General features: G+C 39.5%; 1 protein-coding gene across 7 annotated transcripts in view; it reads left to right on the top strand.

Moving 5' to 3' along the window:
* The window catches only part of frya (furry homolog a (Drosophila)), a 46,654-nt gene extending 21,206 nt beyond the window's left edge, over nucleotides 1-25,448 (top strand). For 4 of the 7 annotated variants that reach the window (XM_084949819.1, XM_084949815.1, XM_084949817.1 and 1 more), the window contains exons 11-62: nucleotides 89-190; nucleotides 404-507; nucleotides 936-1,044; nucleotides 1,158-1,244; nucleotides 1,350-1,521; nucleotides 1,653-1,785; nucleotides 1,922-2,029; nucleotides 2,137-2,392; nucleotides 2,501-2,683; nucleotides 2,771-2,857; nucleotides 3,822-4,081; nucleotides 4,286-4,475; nucleotides 4,727-4,851; nucleotides 5,296-5,353; nucleotides 5,519-5,610; nucleotides 5,856-6,028; nucleotides 6,540-6,700; nucleotides 6,937-7,047; nucleotides 7,482-7,636; nucleotides 8,360-8,462; nucleotides 8,550-8,721; nucleotides 9,046-9,302; nucleotides 9,411-9,557; nucleotides 9,662-9,830; nucleotides 9,976-10,066; nucleotides 10,165-10,247; nucleotides 10,682-10,832; nucleotides 11,007-11,110; nucleotides 11,348-11,533; nucleotides 12,342-12,540; nucleotides 12,965-13,086; nucleotides 13,204-13,391; nucleotides 13,576-13,670; nucleotides 13,766-14,346; nucleotides 14,524-14,621; nucleotides 14,694-14,864; nucleotides 14,963-15,103; nucleotides 15,576-15,755; nucleotides 16,534-16,698; nucleotides 17,047-17,121; nucleotides 17,230-17,400; nucleotides 19,613-19,813; nucleotides 20,342-20,485; nucleotides 21,270-21,433; nucleotides 21,521-21,728; nucleotides 22,045-22,194; nucleotides 22,266-22,364; nucleotides 22,453-22,536; nucleotides 23,329-23,346; nucleotides 23,534-23,644; nucleotides 23,747-23,952; nucleotides 24,048-25,448. In XM_084949819.1, coding sequence (XP_084805945.1) covers nucleotides 89-190; nucleotides 404-507; nucleotides 936-1,044; nucleotides 1,158-1,244; nucleotides 1,350-1,521; nucleotides 1,653-1,785; nucleotides 1,922-2,029; nucleotides 2,137-2,392; nucleotides 2,501-2,683; nucleotides 2,771-2,857; nucleotides 3,822-4,081; nucleotides 4,286-4,475; nucleotides 4,727-4,851; nucleotides 5,296-5,353; nucleotides 5,519-5,610; nucleotides 5,856-6,028; nucleotides 6,540-6,700; nucleotides 6,937-7,047; nucleotides 7,482-7,636; nucleotides 8,360-8,462; nucleotides 8,550-8,721; nucleotides 9,046-9,302; nucleotides 9,411-9,557; nucleotides 9,662-9,830; nucleotides 9,976-10,066; nucleotides 10,165-10,247; nucleotides 10,682-10,832; nucleotides 11,007-11,110; nucleotides 11,348-11,533; nucleotides 12,342-12,540; nucleotides 12,965-13,086; nucleotides 13,204-13,391; nucleotides 13,576-13,670; nucleotides 13,766-14,346; nucleotides 14,524-14,621; nucleotides 14,694-14,864; nucleotides 14,963-15,103; nucleotides 15,576-15,755; nucleotides 16,534-16,698; nucleotides 17,047-17,121; nucleotides 17,230-17,400; nucleotides 19,613-19,813; nucleotides 20,342-20,485; nucleotides 21,270-21,433; nucleotides 21,521-21,728; nucleotides 22,045-22,194; nucleotides 22,266-22,364; nucleotides 22,453-22,536; nucleotides 23,329-23,346; nucleotides 23,534-23,644; nucleotides 23,747-23,952; nucleotides 24,048-24,306 — 7,959 coding nt within the window. In that variant the 3' untranslated portion in view covers nucleotides 24,307-25,448. The other 3 variants (XM_084949816.1, XM_084949821.1, XM_084949820.1) reach the window with 2 other exon arrangements.
* The last annotated feature ends 244 nt before the right edge of the window (nucleotides 25,449-25,692 follow it).

Genomic DNA, 25,692 nt, shown 5'->3' with positions numbered 1-25,692 from the left:
CCAGTGTTTTATTTGTAAGTCAATAACTTACAAATAAAAAAAGAGAGAATTTGTTGTAACAAGGCTGCACTTTGTGTCTTCTGTTCAGGCATTTTACCCTTTGGTGACGTGCCTGCTGTGTGTCAGCCAGAAACAGTTCTTCCTTAACAGATGGCACATCTTCCTTAACAACTGCCTCTCAAATCTGAAGGTAATGTAACTTAGTAACTAACAGTTGTAAAACTGCATTTGTTATTTAAAGGATGTCAGGATCTCAGTCAGTCCAAATATTACAGCTTTAATTGTCAAAAATAATTGCGTGAACTACATTTTTCACTTGATATTGTGAGCAATATTACACTGATTATTTTTCTTCAAGGTGGATCTATCATTGACTTCTTTGATCAACCTTATTTCATTACAGAGTAGAGACCCAAAAATGGCTCGTGTTGCACTGGAGTCCCTCTATAGACTGTTGTGGGTTTACATGATCAGAATCAAGTGTGAGAGCAACACTGCGACACAAGGGTAAAAATATTTTACTGTTTCCATTTCCATTTCTTTTCTTTTTAAGTGCCAGTAAATAACTGTTATAATAGAAATATCCTATTTTATATTTTATTACAAAACAAATTCTGAACATGATGATGTGGTGGATTTAGGGAAGATTAAAAAAAATTTGTGTTTTTTTTTTTATATTCTTAGAACTGATTTAGACAGATTTAGGCTCAAACCAATACAAGATTTCCAGTAACAGTTGCCTGCAGGGTTATCAGCTGTTTGCAGATGTTATTACGTACAAGCTAAAGCCCACTTGAGGAATTCCAGATGGGTCCAGACAGATATTTGGGTGCTGATCAAGCCCAAAATAAACATGTCTTAAAATGATCTGTCTAATTTGTTAAATGTTTGCACAAAGTCTTTTATTAACTTGCTTTCTTTGTCTCATTTCTCAGTCGACTCAACACCATTGTAACAACACTTTTCCCCAAAGGATCCCGCAGTGTGGTACCAAGAGACATGCCCCTCAATATCTTTGTGAAAATCATCCAGTTTATCGCCCAGGTAAATACACTTGTGTGCTGTACTGTACTGTATGACTGTTAGCAGATGCCATTCGTAATAGAATAATCAGGTTATTTATAACTGATTTGTATTTTATGTTTATTTTTCTGCAGGAAAGACTGGATTATGCCATGAAAGAGATTATCTTTGATCTTCTGTGTGTTGGGAAACCTGCAAAAGCCTTTAGTCTTAATCCTGAGGTACACGTTTGTATAGCAGTCAATTTCATTTGTAAAGATCCTGCAAGACTGGTAATGGGATGCTGGAAACTGATAACTAACAGGTGACCTTTCTGTCATGTTTAGAGAATGAATATTGGTCTGAGAGCATTCCTGGTTGTAGCCGATAAACTGCAGCAGAAGGACGGTGAGCCTCCCATGCCTAACACTGGTTGCACTTTGCCCTCTGGGAACACACTCCGAGTAAAGAAGACATATCTGAGCAAGACACTAACAGATGAAGAGGCCAAAGTCATTGGTGAGAGAGGCAGACCATGGTCACGAATTCTGAAAATGTCATGCTTCTGCATTTTAAATTATAGGAATTCAATTAAAAATATTCCAGTGAGCAAAAGTGGTTCAATAGTTTTCCCTCTGTCATGTTCCCAGGTATGTCTCAGTATTATTTTCACGTCCGAAAGGCTATTGACAACATTCTCAGACACCTGGACAAGGAGGTGGGCCGATGCATGATGATGACCAATGCTCAGATGTTGAACAAAGAGCCTGAGGACATGATCACGTAAGTTTGCACACATCCCAGCTGACTGGACTGGACTCATCATTAACTTAACGCTCTTGTTCTCAATACTTGATCAATTTACACTTTGACACAGAAAGCAAGACTTTCTAACATAACTGAAATGCGACCTTTTCAGAGGTGAGAGAAAACCTAAGATCGACTTGTTCAGGACATGTGTCGCTGCCATTCCTCGCATCCTGCCTGATGGGATGTCTAAGCCAGAACTCATAGACCTCCTGTCTCGGTGAGTAACCTGATATGAAACAGTACATAGAGGACCTGTCATTCTTCTGCATAAAAGTTATACTTCATTTATCATTATTTTTGTTTGGTTTATTTTGTCTTTGTCAGACTGACAATCCACATGGATGATGAGCTTCGACTCATAGCACAGAATTCCTTGCAAAGTCTGCTGCTGGATTTCTCTGACTGGCGTGATGACGTCCTGTTTGGATTTACCAACTTCCTGTTGCGTGAGGTCCAAGACACCCATCAGGGATTGTTAGATACATCCCTTAAATTACTGCTGCAGCTCCTCACTCAGTGGAAACTCACCCTGGCTGCACCAGGAAAGACGTCTGACACCTCTAAAATGCACACTGCTGAGGTATACACAGTTGTCTTTTACTAACTGCCCATTTTAGAAATAGAAATAAACTAGTTTAGTATTGTGATATTACTACTGGGCAATCAGCTTTTCTTTATTTTATCACAGCTGCTGCAGACCAGCTCAAGTCTCAAGACGCCTTCAGAACGAGGTCCACACTCCACTGTGCTGCATGCTGTGGAGGGACTAGCGGTCGTCCTGCTCTGCTCCTGCCAGCTGAGCACCCGCAGACTCGCCATTGCTATCCTAAAAGAGATACGCAGTCTGTTCGTGACTATCGGACAGTGTGAGGTAAAACACAGAAGGAACGCTGAGGAGACATAATATAAGAAAGATATTTTATGTACAGGTTAAAAATGTATGCTTTGCCAACTATAGGATGATGATAAACCAATGATAGAGATCATGGATCAGCTCAGCCCCGGTATATTGGATAGCTTTGTCAACGCTGCAGTCTCCGACACAGTAAGTTGTTTGTACCTCCAGTTTGTGGCTCCGCTCCAAAGTAAACCTCGAGATGTTTCTGTTTATTTGCTTCGTGTTTCATTTTCCTAATATTTGTCTTTCGTCACTGTGTTCATTTCACATGGCTCGACTTACAGAGATGAGTTTTCAGGCACAACCTTAAGCTGTATGGAGAAGATGATAGGATCTGTGAACTTAAAGCTCCAGCAACACTGGCAGTATAAAAAAACACATTTATTGGCTAACTGTAATGAAAGGACAGTCAGGCAGACCTTTCAGGATTGAGGGAATTTTTTCATCATTGGGTAGGGCAAAACTTGGTTGCACTTTTTCAGCTTAATGCTGTGGAAGTTACCACCTTCATTTTCCACTGAGCACTCTCTGTTGCGAGGGACAATGAGTCCAGTTCATTCTTGTTGGTGCCTCATTGTCAGATGTGTGAATGTATATTATTGGTTGTTTAGTATTTTTTCTACTCTTACCCAGGCAACTTGAAAATGCTGTTTGTAATATGTTTTATGATGACCCAGATGAAAGCCACAAACCGAAGTGTTGGTGGAGCTTTAGCTTCTATCTGACTGACATAAAAATATAAAAACAAGATTTTTAACCCCATGTAAAACCTGGTTTAGCAAATAATCTTGTAAGTAAGCAGAAAACAGAAGCCAGGTTCATTAATTATCATGTAAAATTAAATAAACAGCTGAGCAGCTTCTGGCCAGCTGTCATTTTAGCTATAAGCAGTTTTCTGAGTATAATGAGAGTGGCATGCAACATATGCAACATAAAAAAGCTTTTCTAAATATAGTATGTATTTGTCTTGTTGTCCTAATTACTGCCTTATTCACACTGTAATAAATTAGTTTTACACATTGGTCGACAGTCAGAAAGAAGCAGTGCTTTAAGATATATTTCAGGCATGTCCCTGACCTCTGACCCTGCTCTGTCACCTGCTTGTTTGCAGGTCACCCTGCCAGCTGGTCACCACGTGGACCTGCAGTGGCTCGTGGAGTGGAATGCATTGCTTGTCAACAGTCATTATGATATTAGGAGCCCCTCACATGTGTGGATCTTTGCTCAGTCTGTCAAGGACCCCTGGGTGCTGTGCATATACAGCCTCCTCCGACAGGACAACCTTCCCAAGCACTGCCCCACAGCTGTCAGCTACGCCTGGCCTTATGCCTTCACTCGGATGCAGATGCTCATGCCCCTGGTAGACCCAAAGTAAGTGCCCTTTCAGACTACAGTGTGGTCAGGAGGGAACATGAAACACTTCTGTATTTTTATTTTATGCACATCCCTATTTTGTCTTCCCTTTTCTGTTTCTGCCACCATATTCCAGTTCTTCATTGAGCTTAAAGTCAAAATTCCCCACTGAAAGAATGTGAGATTATAAAGGATCTAATAATATTTCCTTTTCCTTACCAGTAATCCAGTGTACGCAAAGAAGACCAGTACCTCTGGCAGTGGGGATAACTATATAACCCTATGGAGAAACTACCTGATCCTTTGCTTTGGAGTGGCCAAGCCCAGTATCATGAGCCCCGGCCATCTGAGAGCATCGACACCTGAGATCACAGCTCCTACACCTGACAGCAGTGTCAACCTCGATAACAAGGTACTTGCCTCCCTGTCCTCTGGCCTTATTAATTCCCTCTGCGCTTTGTCTCTCCAGGATCAGGTGTTCATACTGAGCTTGTTGACTTTAAAACTCAAAGCATCAAATTACAGCAGCTATTTCACATGAATAGAGCATGAAGTCAATGTGTTCTTAAGCGTACAGACACTTATATCAATGCAGCTCTAAGTAATTAGTGGTCGTGGCAGATTTTATGTGTCTGACTGAGCAGTCGGTGTTTGATGTTTCAGGTTATCGGGAGCCCATCTGTGGCTTGGCTTCTGAAACAGTTGGTTCCACTGATGAGGGCAGAGAGCATCGAGTTGACAGAGTCATTAGTTCTGGGCTTTGGTCGCACCAATTTTCTTGTGTTCAGGTATATCAAAGATCTATATATTAGGTGCTAATCATTTACTGCTTAACTAAGCAAACAAACTTTCGTTTTTTTCCCTGTTTTTTCTCTGTGATGCTTTTTTTGTGATTTTTTTTTATGGATTAAATATTGCCACAAAACATCTTCAGTTCTGTTTTGTCTTTTTTTTAATTAACCTGTGAAAAACTGAGAGTGCAATCTAATATTGTTTCCGTAATTAAAGGTAGTGCATTTGTGTGGCTTTTTAAGTGCAGATGAGCAGAGGATTAGAGTTGAATAATACTTTGATGCCTCACATAGCTGCTTCTAAATTGTTTCCTAGAGGTCAGATTTAATAGCTTTTTTAATTGTTTTTGAAAAATGTCATTCTGCAGTTTAATTTTTGCTACTGAACTTCATTTTGTATTTTACATTTATATCACGAGTTTATGTTTTTACTGCACACAGAGAGCTTGTGGAGGAGCTGCATCCCCTTATGAAAGAGGCATTAGAGAGAAGACCTGAGGTATATATGACTCAATTAATAATATGTGCAAAATATGCACAATCAGAGAGAATTTATAGCTATGTTAGACTATAATGTAGCATTTGCTAAAGAGTTCATATAGTTTAGAACATTTTATTTTTACAGACAATCTGGTTGTAAAGATGTTCTAATTATGTTTTACAGAACAAGAAGCGGCGTGAACGACGAGACCTGCTGAGACTTCAGCTGCTGAGGATATTTGAGCTCCTGGCTGATGCTGGTGTCATCAGTGATAGGTTAGTGTGATAGTATCAGTTGACACTGTTAGCCCAAAATAAGACTGAATCGCATAAAGGTACTTAATTACAGAGAAGGCTTCCCCAGTTTCATGCAAGTGAGTTTTTGATACAAATAATTGCCATTAGTGCTACAGTTGATAGGTATTTAAAAAGAAGTGAATATGTCATTATTGCATAATATTTTCTTGGTGATGTCTCTGAACCGGGTGTCTCTGTGGGTTTTGTTTTTTTTCATGCCACAGTACAAATGGAGCATTGGAACGTGACACACTCGCCCTGGGGGCTCTCTTCCTGGAATATGTGGATCTGACCCGGATGCTTCTGGAAGCTGAGAATGATAAAGATGCAGAGATCCTTAAGGACATCCGAGCTCACTTCAGTGCCATGGTGGCCAACCTCATCCAATGCGTACCAGGTACTACTGCAACTAGCTTAAATTTAAAGTCCTTTCTTGTCACTGCTCTATAGGTCAGACTGATAAATTACTTAGCAGAGAATGTGAAAGTTCTGTATTCCTTTTTATGAGTACCTGGTGCAATCCATCTGTCCATTTGCGAATAGTGAATTGTATAATAGGTTTCCATTAGGCTGCCATTAGAACACTGCATGAAAGACCAGAGTCTTGACATTGATCTTGATTTGGATGTAGCCCAAGGGGAGTGGATCCAAGAATAGTTCTACTTAAAGACAGTGCAGGAAAGGGCAGGTGATGACTCATGAGTTGCCAAGCATTCACAAGTCCCCACTGAATGGCTAATAGTCTGTCAGGGGACATCAAGAACCTATTATCAGATTGGGGAAATGCACTTTTATTTTAGTTGTGAAGGGCTTAAGATGCCGGGATAATTTTTGCTGGCTCTAGACTTTTTTAATAAGCAAACCTATAACAAGCTCTTTCATCCCCTCCACCCCCACCTCCAACCCAGTGCACCACAGACGCTTCCTGTTTCCACAGCAGAGCCTGCGGCATCACCTCTTCATCCTCTTCAGCCAGTGGGCTGGGCCTTTCAGCATCATGTTCACTCCTCTGGATCGCTACAGCGACAGAAATCATCAGATCACAAGATATCAGTATTGTGCCCTAAAGGTAATCATAATTAGACTCTAAGTAAATGACTAAGTCACAAATTCAGAATAAGTAAGAAGAATCTGATTGTTTAGTATTCAGCTGTGTTGAATGACCACATTGGGATTAAATGTTATGTCGCATTTCAAAAAAAAAGAAAGAGTTGTTGGTGGAACAGTGGCAGAGTGAATAGGGTTGTCTTGTCTTGGTTGTTTAAACCATTAACATGTGAGCATTCTTGGCTGATGTTCTTACAGGCTATGTCTGCTGTGCTGTGCTGTGGGCCTGTGTTTGATAACGTTGGCCTTTCTCCAGACGGATACCTCTACAAGTGGCTGGATAATATACTAGCCTGCCAGGATCAGCGGGTCTGTAGCCAATACTTTACCACTGTGGTGCATTTAAACAAGGAGCTGACCCAGGAAGCCCCTCGGATAGCTTTCTGAAGCTTGCTTTATAAAAAGCCAGCACTAGTGCTTGCCAACTGCTCAGCATTATCTTGCTGGAGAAGGGCAGTTTTCTTTCAGGATAAACTGATTTTGACTTTATTCCCATTTATGATACAAGATAAAGCACCTGCATGTTTATTTTAGATATTTTTCCTTAGCACAATTTATTATGTGGTTTGAGGAGTTGTATTAACTGGTCATTTATCAACTTCTTTTTAGAGCTCCTAGAACCATGCTACACTGAGACCTTTAATCATTTACTGATGACTGATACAAAGTGTGGAGTACAAGGAAGGGGAAAAAGAAGAAATTAAATTTAAAAAAGTCTGTGTTGGTGTTTGCTCCTGGCTCAGGTCCATCAGCTTGGCTGTGAAGTTGTCATCTTGTTGCTGGAACTCAATGTTGACCAGGTCAACCTATTCAACTGGGCTGTGGATCGTTGCTACACAGGCTCAAAGCAGGTCGCCTCGGGGTGCTTCAAAGCCATCGCTACAGTCTGTGGCAGCAGGTACAGAATCTCAGATGAATTTTGCATTTTCAGTGATTGTTTTTATTGGGTCTTCATTAGTTTATCTGTATAGGTTTTTGAAGTGCATTTACTTTGGCTAATTTGGACTGACATTGAATTCTCTCATTTAGCATTACGGTCCATTTTAGTAAGTAAATTAGCCAAAGTCTCAAACTAACAACTCACTATTGCACTGAAATTCTTCACTTGCTTTATCTCAGAAATTGAAACATGCATGAAATGATGTATTTGATATCACTGTGTTGTTCATACAACATTATTGTCAGAGTTGCTCCAGGACTATCGTTCATCTTTATCTTCTTCTGCTACAATCTAAACACTTAAACTACTCAATTAAGTATCGAGAAAGGACTATAGTATAGGTGAAAAATAGGCTGTTTCACAAACATCATATGTTGGTACGTTTTTTTGGGCAATACTAACGCTTGTTTACTGCATAACACACCCATTTTGCATATGTTCTGAAACAGTTATAATATTTTTACAGAGTTTTAAAGGGCATATGTGGGTTAAGTATTAAGTATTTCCTATTTTTCCAGTCGATTAAAACAACGTGCTTAGTAAGTTGTGTTGCTAAAACAGCAATAATTACATTTTAGGAACAACACCATAATGTGGATGTTAAATCTTGCAACATGAGCCTTTTACTTTGATAAGACTAAATAAGTGATTCATACTCATTTTTCTCTGTTTCTTCACAAGCAAAACCTACCCAAGTGACATAGTAACGCTGCTAAATCTGGTGCTCTTTAAGGCGTCAGACACCAACAGAGAAATCTATGAGATTTCAATGCAGCTAATGCAGGTGAGAAACCTCAGTTTGCTGAGCTCTTTTGTGCAGTTTTCTGTGGTTCCAGCTTAAAGGACACATTCTCCCTCTTCCATTTAACAGATTCTTGAAGCTAAGTTGTTTGCATACTCTAAGAAGATTGCAGAGCAGAAGCCAAACAGTATCCTCTATGGCACACATGGTCCACTGCCACCTTTGTACAGTGTTTCCCTGCCTCAGCTCTCCAGCCAGCTGGCAAAGATGTACCCTGAGCTCACACTTCCTCTATTCTCAGGTAGATGTTGATGCTTGTAATAGTAATGTAGTTTACTGTAGTTCAGCTTTTCACAGGCTTGTCATCTTCTCTCGGTTTCTTTCTAAATACTACTGGCTCATCCCCAGAGAAGCAGACCTCTTTTTATGGCCACTTCTGCTAACCACAGACACACAGAGAGCCTAACTTGACTTAGGGGCAACCCCTGTTTAAGTTTAATGCATATGTGGATCAGGATCAAACTGCCAATTATGGTGAAACTGAATGTACAGCATGTGTTTGAGTTTCCTATAAAATGAAAAAACCACAGTGACCACTGTATTGCCTTCCTTCTGCTTGTTCCAGAGGTTAGCCAGAGGTTCCCCACAACTCATACCAATGGGAGGCAGATCATGCTAACCTACCTCCTGCCCTGGCTTGGTAACATAGAGCTGGTTGATAGCGGCCTGCTGCTCCCAATGTTCTCACCATGCTCCTCAAGTTACAACTCTTCTAGCCAATTAACCAGCGCAGGTTCATCACACCCACTAAAAGGCACTGGCTGGGGCTCCTTACAAGCTACATCTATGGTTCTCAATAATCTCATGTTTATGACTGCCAAGGTAACCGCATGCTTGGGAAATATGATTTTATCAAAAGAGGCGTAGGTAATCTGAGATAAACGTAGCTGACATGGAATATGTTCTTTTTTTAACCCCCTGCCTTCCCAGTATGGAGATGATCTACCTGGACCAGAAATGGAAAATGCCTGGAATGCATTAATCAGCAATGACAAATGGAGCAACAATCTGAGAACCACACTGCAGTTTCTCATCAGCTTGTGTGGTGTCAGCAGTGACACTGCCCTTCTCCCATATGTAAGATATCAAGCCCTGTTTGTAATGTTATGTAACTTTGTTTTTTGGGGGCGGTTTTGTATCCTTACAGTTTCTCACAGAAATGTGTTGGTGTATTTATTCAGATCAAGAAGGTGGTGATCTATCTGTGCCGAAACAACACAATCCAAACCATGGAGGAACTGATATTTGAGTTACAGCAGACTGATCCTGTGAATCCTGTGGTGCAACACTGTGATAGCCCTCCTTTTTATCGATTTACAGCCACAAGCAAGGCTTCTGCAGCTGCTTCAGGTACATCTTTTGAAAAAGCTTGTACATATATATATATTTTGTTTTTTGTAAACCACCATTAAAATTCCCTTCTGGGAAAGATCCAAATTGTGCATGTGAAGCAGTGTTGGAGTCTAGCCTCACTTGATTTCTGATTAATTTCTAGACACCACATCAAGCAGCAATACTGTTGTTGCAGGCCAAGAAAGCTTCACTGATACAGATGATACCAAGACTTTAAAGGAGAATGAGGAGAGGTGCAGTGGGCAAAAATGTCTTTAATTGTGTGATTGATTTGACACAGTGTTATCAACACCCTACCCTATTATCATAAAATCATTTTCTGTGACTTCAGGCTTACTCATATAATACGAGCACATAATCGTCTGGAATCACGCTACAGCAACAGCTCGGGAGGATCTTATGATGAAGATAAGAGTGAGTATTTTTCTGTACCAAGCACCTGAGAAAGAAAATGTGGTTGTAATGGTTTTGATGAGTATAGAATATACAGCCTGGTTGGATGGTACATTGGTAATCAGCCATGTGCCAGTGATAATTTATGAGCAGTGCAAAGTGGCCTGGGGCTTTTTAAGAGACTCTGTGAGAATTGGCACTAAAATACAAGGAGTTGAGCCTAGGGCCCCCACACTGCTGCTAGTGACCCAAAAACAGCTTTGTTAAACCCTCTTAGCCTGAAATGGTTCTGGAGAGAAATGTGGCTAAACATAATCTGACGATTATTAAAAGAATCCTGGAAATTAGTTATGACAACTATATTTCAAAACTGAAGTTCTTTTTTGTGTATTTACATCATGAGTTTATTATCTAATGTTTTGCTAGTGTGAACAATGGGCTCTTAAACCATACAGGTGAACCTTTGCCACCCTATGCTGACTGGCTTGTGGCTGTTATTGAGACCAACCAGCCCCATCCTCTGCCCATGCCTCTGACTGGAGGATGTTGGGCTCCACTAGTGGACTTTTTACCAGAGACCATTACTCCCAGGGGACCACTGCACAGGTTAGCTGCTATAACCTGCTATGTTGTTTCTAAATAAATTTACTGTAATAGTATTCATCTGTATCCACCATACAACAGTTTTCATCTAAATCTATCTTAAGAAATTGATTTTCTTAGGATATGAAATGGTGTTTCACTCAGAGGGTTAATAGTGTGAATGTTTGCTTATTATAGGTGTAACATAGCGGTCATCTTCATGACAGAGATGGTCGTGGACCACAGTGTGACCGAGGATTGGACCATGCACCTGCCTTTGCTGCTACATTCACTGTTTTTGGGTAAATTCACTGTACAATCAGTCTTCTCTTTAACAGCTGTAGTATAATGATTACATATCTAATGATGCACTGTAGAGTTGAGTGAAAAGTGCAACTCAGAGAGAATCTCTGTAATATTGTAAGGTTTTGATCTTACTGTGCTACTTCGTCCCAGATGACCATAAGGAGTAGCTGAAATTTAAATTGAATTGACCGTAAAATAGACTTATTTGTCCAATTATGTTGTTTTTATTCAAGGCATGGATCACTTTCGTCCAGAGGTGTTTGAACACAGTAAACGACTTCTTCTCCACCTGCTCATCGCATTGTCATGCGACAACAACTTCCACACTATTGCAGCGGTCTTATTGCAGACACGTGAGATCAATGGTACCAAGACCCTCACCTGCAAACCAAGCATTCAGATGGAGTACTTGCCTTCGGGTAAGCATCTGCCCTTTTCAAGTATAAATACATTTACTCTTCACTGAATGGTTAAAGTAGACCTAGATGAGGTTGACTGAGCAGCTGGCCCTTTGACATGCAGATCTTGTCTTTGGCTAATATAAACTGGAACATTAGGAAGGAATGGCTAGCATTCCTTTCAGACAATAGATAAGGTTCTTATCTTGAGAGAAAATATTTGGATGCTGTGCCAAAAGCAATATGGAGCCCAGAGCACATCAAAGGTCTTGATTAAAGCATTCCATTCTGCTATTTTTATCCACTTTCCCAAATTGGGGCCATCTGCTAAAGCTTGCGTGGCTGGCTTTAGCTCCTCTCTTAGCTGATAAAATGTTTTGCAAATGTCTTCACATTTTAAAAGTATTTGTTGTCCATTTGACCATATGAAAAAAGAAAATGTATATCCAATAAAAATGTATTTTATTAGCAATAAAAAAATGCTATAACAATAGTTTAAAAGCGAAAGTAAACGTGCTTTATACAACTTTCTTTTATATGCGTGTTACGTTCATGTGTAATATGTGGTTTCTTACACAAAGGTTTGGCTTTTTGTTTATAACAAAAGAGTGGTTAGCTTTGCAGCAATAATAATAGGAACTACTGGATCTACATCCATGAAAATGTTTTAGCACAAGTCGTGTGCTCACTACAGCATCTCTTCTTCTTGCACTGGCTAAATCCATCTGTAGCTTAAAGTTGCAGTTAGGTATATGAAATCAAACATTCATAAAATATATACCACTGTAACTTGTTTGTAATCACACACCTGTTCCTGTGATGTGTTCAGGAGGTTTTGACTTCCTGCGGGAGTGTCAGGCATCCCCCGGGCCAGACTCGGGTTTGAGTTCTTCGTCTACGTCATCCAGTTTAAGTTTGGGGGGCAGCAGCAGCAACCTGCCAGAGATTTCACAGGAGGTGGAAGAGCTGGTGGCCTCCAATAAAATGAATGACAAAACCAACAAGCTAATTGAGTTTTTAACCACAAGGTATGGACACAGATTTGTAATTCTTCCGTTAGAGTCACTCAGCAAATGCATGGGTTTTTACACTGTAGTTTTGCAAACAGAAAAAAATGTATGGCTGCATGTATTAAAATATTGCTAGTTATGGGCTTGATATGGTGATAAACTTCTTATATCTCTGGTTTTTGGTTCCCACCTAGTGGTGCTGCTGGATAATGCAATTTCTTATAAGCATAGCTTAGATCTGAGATTTAAATATGACTGGCATTTCCCACGATTAATTGAACACACTGTAAATTTAAATTAAAACTGTCATCTTACAAAACTAATTAAAAAAATATTTAGGATTGTATTAATTGACAGGCACCTTATGCTGGACTTGGCACTGTTAATTTGAATGATTCAGAATATAGTTTGTTTTCAGTAACTAAAAATGATTGTTTTATAGAGCATATGGACCGCTGTGGTGCCATGAAGACATTTCACCAAAGAACCTAATTTCAAAAAGCACTGGGCAGCTGACGAATTTTCTGCGATATGTGGTATCTGTGTTCAAAGAGTCCAAGTCAGGTAATTCTGTATGCCCGTAACAGTAATTCTTTCATTTTCTTTAATTTGATTATCTCTTAAACATTATGTGTAACTGAATGACTTTCATTTACACATTTCTGTCTGTGTCTTTGTCAGATTTCCATCTGGAACAGCAGCTTAGCGACATAGCGCTGCAGACAGCCTTGTGTAGCTCATCGCGTCACTACGCTGGCCGCTCCTTTCAGGTGTTTCGAGCCCTTCGCCAGCCAATATCTGCCCACGCTGTGTCTGACCTTCTCTCAAGGCTGGTGGAAGTCATCGGTGAACACGGAGAAGAAGTGCAGGTCAGAGCGCCGTGTGTATACTTGAATGGTGCCAGTTTTTATGTGGGGATTTCTTGTTTGCATCATTTATGGTGTCAAATGTTGGTCATCCGTGTAGAAAATTATACTATTGTATGTTAAATTATTAAATTGTATTATAAAAACACACTCTAAAAATCTATGTGTGTCTTTTTTTTTCTGCCAGGGCTATGTGATGGAAATATTACTCACGCTGGAGTCAGTGGTGGATAACTTGGCTGAGTGTCTCAAAAACAGTGATCTCATGGCTATTTTGACAAGGTTTGTGTCTCCTCTACATGAATTTATGTTCAAAGATGGTATTTCTGCCCAAATATGTAGTGACTTTAAATTATTTCTCCATGCTATCATTACAGAGCCTCATCCCCAGAATTCCTCACCAGTTTCAAGCTGCTATCTAACAGGAAGAGCACAGGGCAGCTCAATCTTAGGAGAGAAGAAAGGAGCAGACATCAAAGGAGCTCCTCTGTTCCCAAGAAGTTTGGAGAGGCAGACCGGTGGTCTGATCCACCACGCAGTGCCACACTGGACCGTATCCAAGCCTCTGAACAGCAAGCTCTGTTAGCTAAGGTTCGCAGCTCATCCTCATCTAGAGACAGTGTGACTGACCCAACAAGCATCAACCACCCCAGCAACCTGCTAGCCACCATCTTCTGGGTGGCAGTGTCACTGATGGAGTCAGACTTTGAGTTTGAGTATCAGATGTCTTTAAGACTGTTGAATAAGCTGCTGGCCAACATGTCACTGGACAAACAGGAAAACAGAGAGAAGCTGGAGAAACTGCATAATCAGCTAAAATGGAGCACCTTCACTGGGCTGCAGCAGCTCCTTTTAAAGGGTTTCACCTCCATGTCTACAACCGATCTCACGCTTCATCTCTTATGCCAACTGACTCCTGTGTCGCGAGTGCCTGTTGTGGACACATCACAAGCCATAGGTATAATGTAGGAATCAATAAATAAGTGGTTTTAAAAGTAAACAGTGGACGGATAAACTTTACATTTATATATTTATATTTTTTGTACTTGTACAAAGACACATGCTTTGTGACTTTTTTCCAAAATTGTATATTAATGTCATTTGTTTTGTTTTTGGGGTTTTTTTTGTCTATTAGGTTTTCCTTTGAATGTTCTCTGCCTGCTCCCTCATCTGGTACAGAACTTTGATGGCCCCACACAGTTCTGTCAGGAGGTTGCTGAGAGGATAGCACAGGTTTGCCATTTTTATCCCTTTTTTCATTTCACTAATTTCACATCTTAAATTAACACACCTTTGTGTGTGTAGGTATGCCTTGAGGAGAACAACGCCAAGCTTTCCAACCTTGCTCATGTCATGGCTCTGTATAAAACACACTCCTACACACGAGACTGCTTCTCTTGGGTCAATGTGGTGTGTCGATATCTTCACGAAGCTTTCTCGGATATCACCCTGAGTCTGGTCACTTATATGGCAGAGGTGTGTACAGCTGAAAGGTGCTAAGTCACAATTACAGTGTGTTAAAAGTACTATGTAAAGTGAGTTTTCTCTTTTCTTTTCTTTTGTTGTTGTAATAGCTGTTGGAGAAAGGTCTCCCAAGTATGCAGCAGACCCTTTTGCAAATTATCTACAGCCTCCTGAGCCACATGGACTTGAGTGTAATTCAAGCCAAACCCTTCAACATAGAGGTGCTCAAGACAATAGAGAAATTTGTCCAGGTGAGTTAAAATATTAACAAAACTATTGCTCCTTTTTTATCGGGAATGTATTAGTTTGAATATGCAGTGACTTTATGTGCCATCGAACATATTTTAAAAATAGAATAAGTTGACAATTTTGTAGAAACTCACCAACATATACTTTGCATGCGCATGTGCTCACTTCAAATCTTTAGCTGAGAGCTCTGCGTAAGAGTCTTGTATTCCTTGCTCTTTTTCTTAGTGCTCATGTGAAAAAAAAGGAAAAAGCTGTCTTATGTCAGCGCTGTAAATTTGTGGACACACCCAATCTATAAACAGTCTGCTGTTCTGCTATGGGCCAGGCCTCTGCTTATTCTCATATGGCATCCATTTCCCTTTAGTACCTCTGTAACTATAAATAAAACTACATGAAAACTGTGTTTTTACATCTTGTGTTGCTCTTTGTCTGCACATACAGGTGAAGTTGTGTGTGTTTCTGTTTTTGCTGTAGACTGTTCATTGGAGAGAAGCACAGAATATACTCAAGCTGGTGGTTTCTCGATCGGCCAGTTTGGCACAGCCTTCATTTCCACAAAGTGACCTCTCCTATGAGGACATCAGCCGTGTCTGGGACCGCTCTTCCAAGGCCTTGCCTGGGAAAACGCTGGATTTCCACTTTGACATATCTCAGGTTAGAGGCCATTTCTCTGACTTTCTTTTCACTGTGTGAAAGTCCTTGTTGTTCTCGTGAAAAGAAAGGTTAATCCTTGAAATGTATGCTCGCCCCTGTATATTTCCCTGTATTTTCCAGGGTGTGGTACTTGTTGAGGTTGTGTGGAATCTTTTAAAGGTCTTTGGAAAGGAAACATTTCTTCCCCTTCCTTAATGGTGATATTTCTTTTCGACCAAACCCTGTGAGATTAGCTTGAAAGCGTGAAAGGTAAACACAATTAGTCAAGCAGTGCAGAGCTGGAAAGCGATGTAAAAGATATAAGCAGAGCGGCGTATGTGTGGGAACCGAACAGGGAGCTGTTTGTGTAGTTCATGAATGGCAGGAAATGATGTCAGCTTTTTGCTGCCGTCTTTGTATGTGAGTCAGGGAGTTGTAGTGAGCAGCCAACAGGGTGGCTTTAAACTTTAGACATACTGGGCACACCAGTGATAGTTGTTATGACATTCAGACATTTTAAGATTGAGTAGAAAACCGAGAAAGTTGATGTTTTGGTTTTGGGTTTTTTCTTGAATGTCAAGTGGAATAAAAGCTGTGACCACTTGTAAAAAAGCAATCAGCCTATCTTGACGTATTGATTGCTTTACAGTCATTTTGGAACTGTGAGCCTAGAAGAAGCAGGAGCTGTCAAGGAGCCTGAGTAATGGATTGACTAAGCAGAGAAAGACTTTCTCTTCTTCCTGCTATTGCTCATTTTAATTTTGTCCTCACAATTGTTTGTTTGTGTCGATTCTTTCAGACGCCAGTGATTGGTCGTCGTTTTGATGATCTCCGACGCACTCCAGGCCAGGATGTGAAGAGCATGACAACAGCAGTGACCCACAGCACCTCCTCTACCTCCTCTGGATCCACTTTAAACAACGTGTTGGTGCCAGTCAGCTGGAAAAGGCCTCAATCTTCTCAGGTGAAAACTTATTCCCAAGGGGTCAAAGTGTAAAACTGTTAGGATTTGACAAATGAAGACATTGCATGTAATTGTATTTCATTATGCATGACAAGCACAGCGCAGGATGTATTTGATGCACATGCTGTGTTTGAGACGTCTTCATCCTGTTTATTCCCAAAATTTAAATCCCATTGTATATCCAAATAAGGGGAAATGCATGTTGATGCCAGGCAAATGTGAGACAAAATTTTAAAATGGTAAGATACTCAAACAGATGCAAAAGTCAAATGTTCACAAAAAACTATAATGTGGATCAAATTAAAGGGATTTATTCACAATATTTGCGTGTTCTCTTTCCCTCTGCAGAAAAGAACACGGGAAAAACTGGTGAATGTGTTGTCTCTGCTGGGACAAGAAGTGGGGCTCACAAAAAATCCTTCAGTAAGATATACTTTATATTGTCCGTTGGGAAATTCAGCACTCTGAACTTTTTTTAATCATGGAAAAAACAACCTTTTTTTGTTTTTCTTTGTTCGTTGTTCGGTATAGGTGATCTTCTCAAGTTGTGGGGAGCTGGATCTTATGGAGCACCAGCCTAGCCAGGTATCCTCTGATGATGGGACTCGGGAACCAGAAAACACGGATGACACCACCTCAGAGCAGCAGTTCAGAGTCTTTAGAGACTTTGACTTCCTGGATGTTGAGCTTGAGGATGGAGAGGTGAGTCATGGGACTCTTGGTAGAATAATTACTTATACTTTAGATGTTAAAGTAGATGTAAAACAAGAGCAGTAAGAAAACCTTATAAAGACTGTAATGAGAATTTTCTGCTGAGGAGCAGTACTGTGTTGGGTCAAGTCTGCCTGCTCTGTGTAACAGGGTTTCTTTTTCTGTGTTTTTTTTTCTATCTGTGCTATCTAGGAGCTACAGGTAAGTTTAGTTGTGTTACATTTTTATTTGCTGTGTTCTATGAATGACAATTTGCTTGTGCAGATATTTTAGTCAACTGATGGCAAAGAGTAGAAAGTGTGCATGCATGTTGTGTTAGTTACAAAACTGATTCTGCAATGTCCCTGTATTAGAGAGTAGAGTATTGGAAACACAGCATGTTATTCTTAGTTCTCTCACCTGGCTTATCATCATGGTCTAGTAGTTGCTATTGAAATATAGGGCATCTTAAAGCCCGTTTTACCAGATTTACCAGTACTTACCAGTACCAGTACTGGCACTCAGCCTAAGTGGTTATGTGACTGTGGTTATCAACTCAATAACTCAAACCAGGCCTTTCCAGTCTAGCTACAAGTGTGTTCACACGAAAGGGATGGTGTTGGCAGCATCTGACCAATCAGAAACATTGACAGGTCTACTAGCAAAAGAGCAACTAATCTTACAAGGAAAGACAAAACTGTGATATTAGGAAAATACAGAGAGGTCAATTGCAGAATTCAGGCTGAAACAACAGGCCTGCTGCAGACATATTGGTAATGTCAGTGTGTGTGAAAGGAACCGTGCGCTTTGTACAAACACATTTTAAGTGCTTCAGTCAGTAAGCCCGGAAAAGATTTTTAATATTAAAGTCTTGACTATGTGAAGTCAGGAAGCAAAGCTGGCACTGTGTAAGTTGACAGACTTATCAAGCTGTACCATTAAGTGACAGAAAAAACTGATGGGTTTTAATTGTTATTCCGTTAAATTAATTCTTTGATGTATGTCAGTTTGTACAGTTTAATGTTTTTATTCTTTCAGCTGCTGCCTCAGTGGTGTCCTGCAGTCTGAGATGATATAAAATCTGTCAACTTGCTGTGAAAAGTCGAAAAGTCGAAAAGTTGGATCAATTAATCTATTTTTATTACTGGTGCTCATCAGGGATAAGACTTAGGATGCTCTTTACAAATCTGAGACCATCCAGAGGTCTGAGTGATCTTCAGAGAATTGATCACTTATCTCAAACATAACCTGCAGCACAAGTTAGCATGGGGAGGTACCCCAGTAAGAAGTGAGCTGCCTTCATAATACTGAAATCCCAGGGTTAACTCTGCTATTAGCTGAATAAGTTCAGATCCTACTTTGGAGTGCAGGCTTCTGAATTGATCATTGTTTGCTGATGCATAACTACGTAATAAGTTATCATAATGTTTATTAATATTTTTTTATCATATGATTGACATAAAGTGAATACATTTAATCATAATTTTCTATAGTTACATGGCTATCTGGTCAACATCATATGATTTTCTAAAGCAAGCCACAGTTGTTCATATCATGGAGTGTTGGCTCCATCTAGAGACTCAGTGGAAGAAATTCTGCTCAGGTTTAACCCTCCATCACACTGAAATCCAAACAGAAAATTACCTTTACTAATTGTAAACATTTAAACTGTATTATTTACCAAGGATGTAAGAAAAAGCTGTTGTTACTTGTTGAGACTCTGAAATGTACTTAGTGCGGTTTTTAGGCTTCACTAACACCATATTTTCAGGAAACTCGACCGAAAAAACCTAAATGATTAATATGGGCAAGAAATGTCAAAGTCAGAGCCTTTACTGTGACAGGTTTTAAACTAATCGTAGTTGGATATGCTTGTTTTGTCTGTTGATGTGGAGCTTTGGTGGAACGTGAGAGTTGGCTAGCATCCATGGAGTCACGCTTGAAAATCACTCTGTATTTTTTTAAAAAAGACCAAAGCAATTAAAGCCTGTTAATATTTGAATTGTGACCATGTTAAGGAGGGCTTACTGCATTGAGCACCGCTGTTCCTTCCTTTTTTAGCTTTGAAGGGAAAAAAACTCTCCCATAAACTGTCCCCTCCCAAAACCAGCACTGCATGGTTGTGTAAATGTTGGTGTGAAGTATGTTTATGAAGTTTGTGTTGAAGAAAAGATTATGCTGTGCTACTTGGTACTCGGTATCTAACAGATGTTTACTGTTGCAGGGAGAGACTATGGACAACTTCAACTGGGGTGTGCGTAGACGCTCTATGGACAGTCTGGACCGAAATGACCTGCAGCCTTTGGAGGAAAGTCAGATGTCCAGCAGCATGCCCAGCCTCAGCAAGCTCGCTCATGAAGATTCAGACGAGTCATCTGAGGAGGATTCCCTCACCACCAGCCAGACACTCTCCCACTCACAGCTTGTAAGTTTATTCATTTGTTTTATAATAATTGAAAATCACAATGAAGGTAAAACCTCAAATAACAGTTAAAACCAACTGTAACAAGTAAAAGGGATTTCAAGGACAAACTCTTTATATCTTAACAATTCAAGAGTTTTTTCTATTGTGCCACTCTCTGTGCCAAGTTGTATAGGGTTTAAAAAATGTCTTTCTCTCTCCGATTAAGACTTTTCCTCTAGTGTCAAGCTTAGGGCCAGATTTTCAAGTCTGAAAATATAATGGGCCTTTCTGTCACATTCTGTCTTGTTCCATTATCTTTCTGTTATTCCATGACAGAAAGAGCCATTCAGCATTAGCTAAAGGTTGCTAAAGTTGCCGTAGCAGACTGAAACCTGTGGGTCAACACAGCCGTCATCTTCACCTCTTGCTTTTGAGTTTTAAGAAACTCCACTACTGTCGGTGATACAGTTTCAGAGGATTTTGCTGTTTTTAGTTCAGTGTCCGTTTTTTTTAAAGATTCTATTAAATGTTTCTTTGTCTCTTTTTCAGACTGTCAGCCTCTCTCCAACTGCAGAGATGAGTAGCATTGACTCTCCCTCTCCCTTCTGCGATACCACTTCAGCAGATTCGACTCCTCTGAGCACCAAAAATCCAAGTTTCGAGGTCCAACAACCAGAGGACTCGAAGCAGCGGGTGAATAAGGGCTTCAGAGTGTCTGAGATTCTGGGAACTACTAATTCCTATCGTAGTTCTATAATGGAGTTCTTTACTAATTTTGCTAAATAGGAGCTGTTCTGTTTTCTCGTGTATTGAATGTTAAATGTGCTTTGGGTTAAGGCAATCATAGGTGTTATTTTGCAACACTGTTACTTTTTTACATTTCCTTTCTTTAGAGTAGAGCATGAGTGACCTTTTCTTGATATTTCAGTAGTTGCATGCAAAATCATAAAAACAACAAAACAAAAATTGACAAGCAGGTGATCTAAAGCTTTGGGCTCCGGGCTATTTCTTGTCTAACTTTAATTGTGGCAGTTTGTCTGGGGATGTGAGGGGTTGTAGCCAGCAGTAGAAACAAAAAGCATTTCTTTCTTTCCGTATCTGTCTATTTAAGGCAATGTGTATGCCTATTGCTTCTGTGTGGGTGGCTGTAAGCAAGACTAAAATCTCTCGGCATGTGGAAGGTCAGAAAAGGTTTACACATTGCCTGTTTCAATCTCTGAGTGTGCAGAGCCACGATGCTGGCTAAGTTAAAATCTTTTATCCATTTAATTGGCATAATTTTTGCACACTAAATTGACCAAATAAAAGAAAACACCACAAGGAGTGTCCATAGGGTCCCATGGCAAGGTTAGTGTTACTGTTTAATAACTAAAAATAACAGAGGGAATACATTTCATGCATGCTGCTTCAGTATTTGTTTTGTAATTAATTACATTAATATTTCCAGTTGTCAACTGTCTCTTCTGCTTTCTTTCAGCATGAGATGTCACAAGAAGATGATGACAACATTGTCCATGAGGAGGACATTTCTCTTTCCATCACTGAGCTGCCCCCTGAGTATCACTGTGGTGACAGTTTGACAATGGATATAACTAACAATGATTACAAAGGAGAACTAGATCTTGAAGGCTGCTTACCAAGGTACCTATTGCAACATTTAAATATTTAGCTATAAATAAAGTGTCATGAAAAATGCACTTCTCCTAAGATGTGGTCATATCCATTCAGTCTTGCTGAGGAAGAGCGAGATGACATGCCGGAGTCGCATTCTTCACCACCACCGTCACCTTTCTTCTCCGCCATCCTTGCGGCTTTCCAGCCAAACGTGTGCGATGATGCAGAAGAGGCTTGGCGAAGCCACATCAACCAGCTTGTGTCTGACTCAGATGGGTCCTGTGCCGTCTATACTTTTCATGTGTTTTCCTCACTTTTTCAGGTATTATAGCTTGACCCTACGTGTAGTATGAGATGTCAAATTGTATAATTAAACCGAAAGGTTAACAGGATTAGCTATAAGGCAACCTGACCTTTCAGAAGAGGACTGCTTAATTGAAAATTGAGGTCACTCCGTAGATGCTCTCAGCTTGAAAATCTCCTGAGATTCATTAACCGGTTGTTGTTCACTTCACTGACCAAAGCTGACAGGGCAACATTACAGAAAAATTGAATTAATGAAGGATGTACTAGTGCTTTAAATTATGTAGGCGGGATTCTGGTGGTGTTACAGACAGCATGTTTTTTATGTTTTGCAGAATATCCAAACCAAATTTTGTTCTTTGACATGTGATGCCGTCAGTTACCTTGGTGATGGCCTGAGAGGACTAGGATCAAAGTTTTTGAGGTCTTCTCAGATGCTGACATCATGTTCAGAGTGCCCAACACTTTTTATTGATGCAGACACAGTAAGTTGCCTGACATTTAGCGACTTCCAGTGTATTTCAACAAATTTAATGACAAATTGGTATTTTTCCAGATCATGTCTTATGGACTCCTTGAAAAGATGAAATTTAGTGTGTTGGAACTTCAGGAATATTTTGATACTTACAACAACAGAAAGGAGGCAGTTCTCACAGTAAGTGGTTCTTATCGTGTGCTTGTCATTCTAGACGTCACCTGTATGTTGTTGCTGAATTATTTAAATTGACCTCTGTTTTACACAGTGGTTGAGCAACTGTAAAGCTGCTTTTCCCAAGAGTGCTGGGGGTTCGGTGATAACGTGTCAACCACTGGAGCATGAGGAAAAGGTAATAATAATTATTATAAATATATTTATTTGAGCATCTCATGCTATCATATCAACAGTGGGATAAAGTAAAGCAGTGGGTTAGTATTTACTTTGGCTTAGATACTGCATTAAGCCAGTGTACAACCAAAATAATTGTTGATTATGTACATTTAACAAAAACTGAACTGAACATATGAAGGATTCCATTTCATCTGATCTTTCATACTGTACTTTCTGCATTGGGATTACTGTGTGATACTGTAGCTCTGTGAGTGTTACCTCTAATTCTCTTGCACTGTATAAAGTTTTTGACACACTTAAGTTGATGCACGTCACGTTTAATATTTCATATCCAGTGTGCATTGTGTTAATTTTCAGTTCTTCTGGGCATGGGAGTGAGCTCTCTTATGTTGCAATTTAATCAGGCTTCATAACTGAAGAAGGTTAACAGCAAAACAGAAAGTTTTGCTGTTAAAATGTATGAGTTTGTCACTTACGTGAGTGCTGATTAACATGCAGAACATGCTTGGCTTTTCTTTTTCTTTTTAAAAAATGTGTTTTTATTTATTTATTTTTTGTATTTAATAGTTCATGGAAACTATAAGCCCTCTTCATAATTCTAATTTGCACATACATCTACCCTAACTTTCTTCCTCTGTGCATGTCAATAAAATGACACCAGTTAGACCTGTTCTATACTTCTCACCCACTCTATGTTGTAAATAATGACCATTTGCATGAATTTCATTCTCTCTGTGTTTTTTCCTTACTTCTTACTTCTTTTCTACCCCATAACATGCTTGCTTGATAGCAAATGGAATTTCTGGCTGTAAGTTGGAAAAGGCTTGTCTCTACTTTCCGATTTAAAACAAAACAACATTGTATTTATTGTATTGTCATTTTCAGCAAAATAATACTTTTTTAAGTCTTCAATTGCGGTTGTGCAGACATTTTAAAAAGGAGGAAACAGGAAGTTAAAGACTTATTTTCTGATAATCATTTTCTATTACTTTCAGCAACTGGAGCTCTGTCAAAGACTCTACAAACTCCACTTTCAGTTGTTGCTGCTTTTTCAGTCCTACTGCAAACTGACTGAACAGGTCCATGCAATAAGCTCTGTTCCAGAGGTAGGTATATCTGCATTTGCTTCTCTTCAGTTTTTGAAGGCATAAAACACACTTTTTTATGTGTGTTCCTGTTCAGTAACATAAACCCCTCTCGCCTTTTAGCTGACAAACATGTCCAAAGAGCTTAATGAGTTGAAGAGCAACCTGAGGTTAGCAGCTGCTTCAGTGGCAAATGATGAGATTGCTGCCTGTGAGAGTTCCTGCTCTGAGCCGGTTTTTAGCTCCTCCGAGGCTGCAGTGCAGGCCATCCTAGAAGGTCTAAAGAACAATGACTTTCCAGCCGCTGTTCACTACATTCGTGTGTGCAGGTGAGAAAAGTAAAATTCTTGTTTCAGTGTTTATTAAAAGTGTTTTTTGATAAATGTGTCACTTATTAAAACAAATACTTATGATTTCCTTCCAGAACAATGTGGCCTAATGATATCTTTGGTAGCCACTCTGAGGATGAGGTCCAAACATTGCTGAACATCTACTTTAGACATCAAACTCTGGGTCAGACAGGAACGTTTGCTCTGGTGGGCTCAAAGCAAGACTTGACAGAAATTTCTGTCAAGTTGATGGAACTTAATGGAGAAACTCGGGACATGATCCGAAGAGCCCAGGGCTACCGCACCATCACAGCTTTTCTCCCAGACTCCAGGGTTTCAGGCTCAACTCTCTGATGACTCTGACAGCCAGAACTACAAAACACCCAATGTCATGCCTAGTGTCACCTGTTGTCTGTGGTAGCTTCTATCATCTCAAGGGTGAACTTTCTCTTGGGAATAACCAAACCGCTGTTTCCTCTTCTTGCTTAAAGTACATCAGAATGTCATGAAGTCCAATCTTCAGATGTGCAGCAGTACTGTTGTTTTTAGACTGATGAGTGACTTTGCTGTTGCAAACACAGTACAGCTTTTATTGCACTAATAATAGAAATGTCACAAAGCAGCCTGTGTGTACTGAAGTACATAATTTTCACATTTAAAGAAAAATTAAATTAAATACCAAAGCTGAGTTATTCTCTTTCAGTTATGTTGTTTTAATTGTCAAGGGAAAATGTGCAATCCTTCACTAAAGTGGAAGAACTTTACTGTCTCCTGAAATTATGTATTTGAATATCATAGCATTGGAAAACATGAACACTGTTAGCACAGAAAAAGGGAGGCTTCATTACTTGGTTTGTGTGTTGGTGTAGGTGTGTTATGAGTGTGCTTGAGTGTGTGAATTCAAGTCTGACGACCATCACAGATGGAATTATTAAGACTGATTTGTATACTGCAAGTGGTTCATGTTAAAAAAAATTCTGACATGCTGCAGATCTACTGTAATGTCTCTCAATCCTACAAACTCTTGTGTGGGTTATCTGTTACTCAAAACATCTTACTGTACCTTTTAACTGTGCAGCTTTTAGCAAATAGTTAAATTATTTATATTGTTAACAAAAGAAAATGTGCTTTTATCAGACTAGATTTATAGAAAAAATATTTTATTTTATCTGTTAAACCTGCCAAGCGTGCAAATTCTGTGTACAATAAAAATGTAATAGTAAAGTTTATGAACAAAGAGAGAAACTATTTTAAATGAAAGAAAATGTACATAGTGAAAAGGGGGGCTTTGCTGAGACTTATCAGATTGTATTTTTATGAAGTTACAGTTTAGGTGCATGCAGAGTGAGTAGCTACATATACATATATAAATAAATCTTCCACAAAAGTTGTGTAGCCTTTGGCCTTGTAAATGCTGTAAAAACTGCCTTTGCAATGTACTGTACTTTGGTATTCTGTTCACTAATACAACAATAAAATTAAGCTTAGATTTCTTATTTGTGGTTGGAATTTGTTATTGGAATTTATTTATTTGCTTATTTTTATTTATCTGCTTAAACTGCGCACCCGGAAGTGAGTCTTCCAGCTTAGTATCATATAAAGTCAAAAGTTTAACTACTGTTTACTAAATAATTCAATTAGATTATTATTATTGTTAGTAGTAGTAGTAGTAGTAGTAGTATCAGTAGCATTTGTGTTATTAGGAATATCAAGGGTTAAAAATTCAAGCGGTCTTTTATT

This window comes from Perissodus microlepis, chromosome 14, assembly GCF_051167445.1.
Source record: "Perissodus microlepis isolate ML-2025 ecotype Zambia chromosome 14, ASM5116744v1, whole genome shotgun sequence".
Classification (NCBI taxonomy): domain Eukaryota; kingdom Metazoa; phylum Chordata; class Actinopteri; order Cichliformes; family Cichlidae; genus Perissodus; species Perissodus microlepis.
Note: the sequence above shows the minus strand (reverse complement) of the source record. Positions and strands in the feature narration are given on the sequence as shown.